This window comes from Carassius carassius, chromosome 9 (genome assembly GCF_963082965.1).
Source record: "Carassius carassius chromosome 9, fCarCar2.1, whole genome shotgun sequence".
Taxonomy (NCBI): Eukaryota; Metazoa; Chordata; class Actinopteri; order Cypriniformes; family Cyprinidae; genus Carassius; species Carassius carassius.
This window is the reverse complement of record NC_081763.1, coordinates 18,897,241-18,901,198: the sequence shown is the minus strand read 5'-3', so window position 1 is coordinate 18,901,198 and position 3,958 is coordinate 18,897,241. Positions and strand designations below refer to the sequence as shown.

Sequence of the window (3,958 nt, the reverse complement as noted above, 5' to 3'; positions counted from 1 at the left end):
AAATAAATAAAATCAACTGCTGGCTCAAACATCCCTTTCATATTTATGAACCTCTAATAGACCCATATGAAGAAAACAAAGACCAGTCAATCCAGCCAAAAAAAAAAAGTTTATTCACCAAATTCACTTGGTTAAAACCAATTAAATGTACATTAAACACATAAGCATCAGCTTGATGACAAAAAGAAACAAGATGGATTAAATTAGCAAACATCTTATAAAATGTTGCCTCTACAGATTAACCTTTCAGCCTCTCAAAATCATAGCGGTGTGAGAACATTAAGCGGAGTATAGCATGACGCTCCGCAACATGCAAAAATGATCAGAGGGCTGCATTTAGCTGCTGTCTCCACCCAGGGTGTGCTTGTCAAACAGGTACTCTGCCATCCTGTTGTTGCCAGCATCCATCTTGGTAAGGTTGGTGATGTGGTCACCAATCTTCTTAATGGCCTCAACCTGCTCATCCAAATAGTGAGTCTCCAGGAAGTCACACAGCTGTTGGACAAGAGATCAGAAATTATGCAAGGACACTTGATTCAATAAATTAGGATGGAACAGAGGCATTAAATGTAGATTAAAACATGGACTTGATAACTTACATGAGGGTCTCCTTTCTCAGAAGTAACCTTATGCAGGTCCAGCAGAGCCTGGTTGACCTTCTTCTCCAGCTGAAGAGCACACTGCATAGCAGTCAGTCCATTGTCCCACTCATCACGCTCAGGTTTCTGTAAAGAAAAGAGAAACAGGCCAGTGAGCACGTGACGTTTTCTCCCCTTCAATTCAACAGGCCCTTACAAGTACACAGACCCAGAGCCAGTTTTGCACATCAAATCGTTCAACATAGAAAGAGTACATTTCAAGTGCAGTCACCTTGACGTCCTGAAGCACGATGCGTCCTCCCCTCTTGTTCTGGAGCTCCATGAACTTCTCCGCGTGCTCGCGCTCCTCCTCGCTGTTCTTCTTGAAGAACTTGGCAAACCCATGAAGGGCGACGTCATCCCTTTTGAAGTAGTGAGCCTGCAAGTAACAAAATCGATTAGGAAAAGACTGAAAACACTAAATGAGACGCGCTCGTTCACCACAGATTAGTGGCGTCGTGAAAATAACTCCAGAATTAACACGAAGTAACGCTACAAGTTTGATTTGCATAGGCTGTCGCAAACAAGAAAAAAACCCACCAAAAGACATAGTTTAGCATATGGACTTTAGAAAACTAGATACTTGCCATGGAGGTGTAGGTGTATCCAGCGTAAAGCTCCAAGTTGATCATCTTGTTGATCAAAGCCTCGCAGTCGCGGTCGTAGTTTTGGCGAACCTGAGAATCCATTTCGGCGGATTTTTTTGTGGTTTTATTAACAAAATGTGTGTAAAATAAATAAATATGAAATGAGAGGTTTTCGAAGGGAAATTCCAACGAGATCGAAGTTCCGTTCAATCACTGTTGAAGCAAGAACCTCTCCTGATTTTCCTGTTGCTGTGAGATAGAAGACGAGCGCGTTCACATTATATACGCTCACAACATGACGCGTCAGAAATACCGAAACCAGCCAATCAGAGAACGAGATGAATGAGGAAGTGGTTAACAGTCAACTGAGAGTCAGAAGACAAAGGAGATACATTTTCCCCCTTTTTCATAATTAAAAGCAAGCTGAATCCAACAAAAACAATTATTTGACATAATAGGTTTTATTTGCGTAATATGTAGACAAAATCTAAACTTTAACAACAGTTAATTCGATATTGTTTTGTATCTAAATATCCATATAGCATGTTTAAATTACAAGGGTGTAAGGCAATTAAACATAAAAAAGAAAGAAAAATATTGAACAGTAGCTACACCTTATTCTAAGATTCTCGTTATCTGAGCAAAGTAGGCCACAGAAATTAGAAGGAAGGGATGTTTTGTTGTTGTTGTATAATTCAGCATGTTGTTTGCTTTTGACACTTTTGCCTCATTGTACTGTATTTTCACAGCAAACATTCAAGGTCGAACTTATTACTAGTTTGAACTATTTACAGAAATGATGAAATGACCCTTTGCCTTCCTTAATTGGCACACTTGACTGTTTGCAGGGGTCAAATGAGCCAAGTGTGTTGAAATAGTACAATGAAATAGTTAATAATTAATTTTCAAAAACATGATGCTGATCTCAAAGCATCATAACGTTGAATTTGCTGTGATGTGTATGTTATACTATGGTAAATATCATGGGCTCATCTAAAAGCTATATGGAGCTCTGTTTTCACGTATAACTTCAGATGCAAAGGTTATCCATCAGGTGACAGTGACTAAGCAATTTGGTGTCATAATTTGCACATGAAACCTCATCTTTGTCAGCAATAAAACATGTACACTCACAAGACGTGGCGTTGTGCTGTGTCACTGTGACTCAGCAGATTTTCGCCATTTCACTTCCTTATGCATGATCATACGTCAACCGTCCCGTTTTTCCAGGGATCATTTATCCTTCTATCCCGCTATCATCCCGTTTAAATATAGGTTTTTTTCGTATTTTTTTATCTTTCTATAAAAAAATCGCACTGGGCTTATTTTATATGTTTGCTACATTCGCTTCGGTAAAACTCCCGTGACTTGTATGGGCCCAACCTCATTATATGAATACAACAAATTCCAAGGTTGTCCAGTTGCCTGATCTTTCTCTATGAAACGCATCTTTCTCTATGGAAGGCCAAAAGGGCCAAAACGTGTGAAACTGTCGCGTTAACACGTATTTACGTGTTAACACGCAATTTACGCGTTAACACGTCATTACGCGTTAACGCGTATTTACGTGTTAACGCGTAAATTGCGTGTTAACGCGTAAATGGCGTGTTAACGCGTACCTAAATTTGGGACATTAGCACCACCTACTGGTTTGGTGCTGCTCTTGCTCAAACACAGAGAACCTAAATTAAGCTTGTAAATAGCAGTTTTTAAGGTGAAAATACATGTTCAACAATGACTTTTCAGAATAATTACAGCATATTTTAAATGGGCATATTTAGACAGTTAACTATAACTGTTCAAGCCCTAAAAGTCATGACCATTTTCACAATCACAATAGAAATTGTGTAATATATTTACACATTTCTCCAAACAGTATTTACATGTATACTTATACTGTAGCATATTTCTAAAGTATCTTTTTATAATTGAACCACTATGCATTATTTGTTAGAGAACCCCTTCTGTTAACACCATTAAGCCTTGAATCTGAGAATTTAGAAGAATCTGAGATTTGAGATGCATTGTTTTGCAGTATTTTTCGAAGATAACAAGCTCAATAAAATATAACAAATAATATATATATATATATATAGGCTATAAAGGTGGTTATAAATTAGAATGTCTTGGAAAAGTTAATTTTTTTTTCAGGAATTCAACTTAACAGGTGAAACTGTCTATAAGCAAAAGTGGCCCAAACCAAGTATTGAGTACATATGCATTATACTTTTCAGAGAACCAACATTTCTGTATTTAAAATCCTTTTTTTGTTGATTTCATGTAATATTCAAATTTTCTGAGATTTTGAATTTGGGGGTTTCAAAAGCTGTAAGCCATAATCATCAAAATTATAACAAATAAAGGCTTGAAATATCTCACTTTGCATGTAAAAAGTGTATATTAGTTTCACCTGTAAAGTTGAATTCCTGAAATAAATGAACTTTTCCACGACATTCAAATTTATTGAGAAGCGCCTGTATGTATATGTATATATATATATATATATATTTATATATATATATATATATATATATATATATATATATATATATATTACAAAGTTATATTACAACACACACTACACACAAACACAAACACACACACACATGCGTAATAATAATAATCTAAAGTGATTGGCTTGAATTTTTAATAAATGAAATGAAACAGAACTTCTGCTTTTCTTTTTTTACAATGGATATTACATTGTGAAATCATGAATATAGGACCAAAAGT

At 36.2% G+C, this 3,958-nt stretch overlaps 1 protein-coding gene across 1 annotated transcript; it reads right to left on the bottom strand.

The window, feature by feature from the left end:
- Positions 1 to 134: 134 nt before the first annotated feature.
- On the bottom strand, positions 135 to 1,495 carry LOC132149174 (ferritin, middle subunit-like). Its single transcript, XM_059558160.1, has 4 exons — positions 1,226 to 1,495; positions 871 to 1,017; positions 600 to 725; positions 135 to 495 (listed from the first exon to the last, which is right to left on the bottom strand). The coding sequence occupies exons 1-4, from the start codon at positions 1,325 to 1,327 to the stop codon at positions 337 to 339; spliced, it is 534 nt and encodes a 177-aa protein (XP_059414143.1). The 5' UTR covers positions 1,328 to 1,495; the 3' UTR covers positions 135 to 336.
- Positions 1,496 to 3,958: the final 2,463 nt, after the last annotated feature.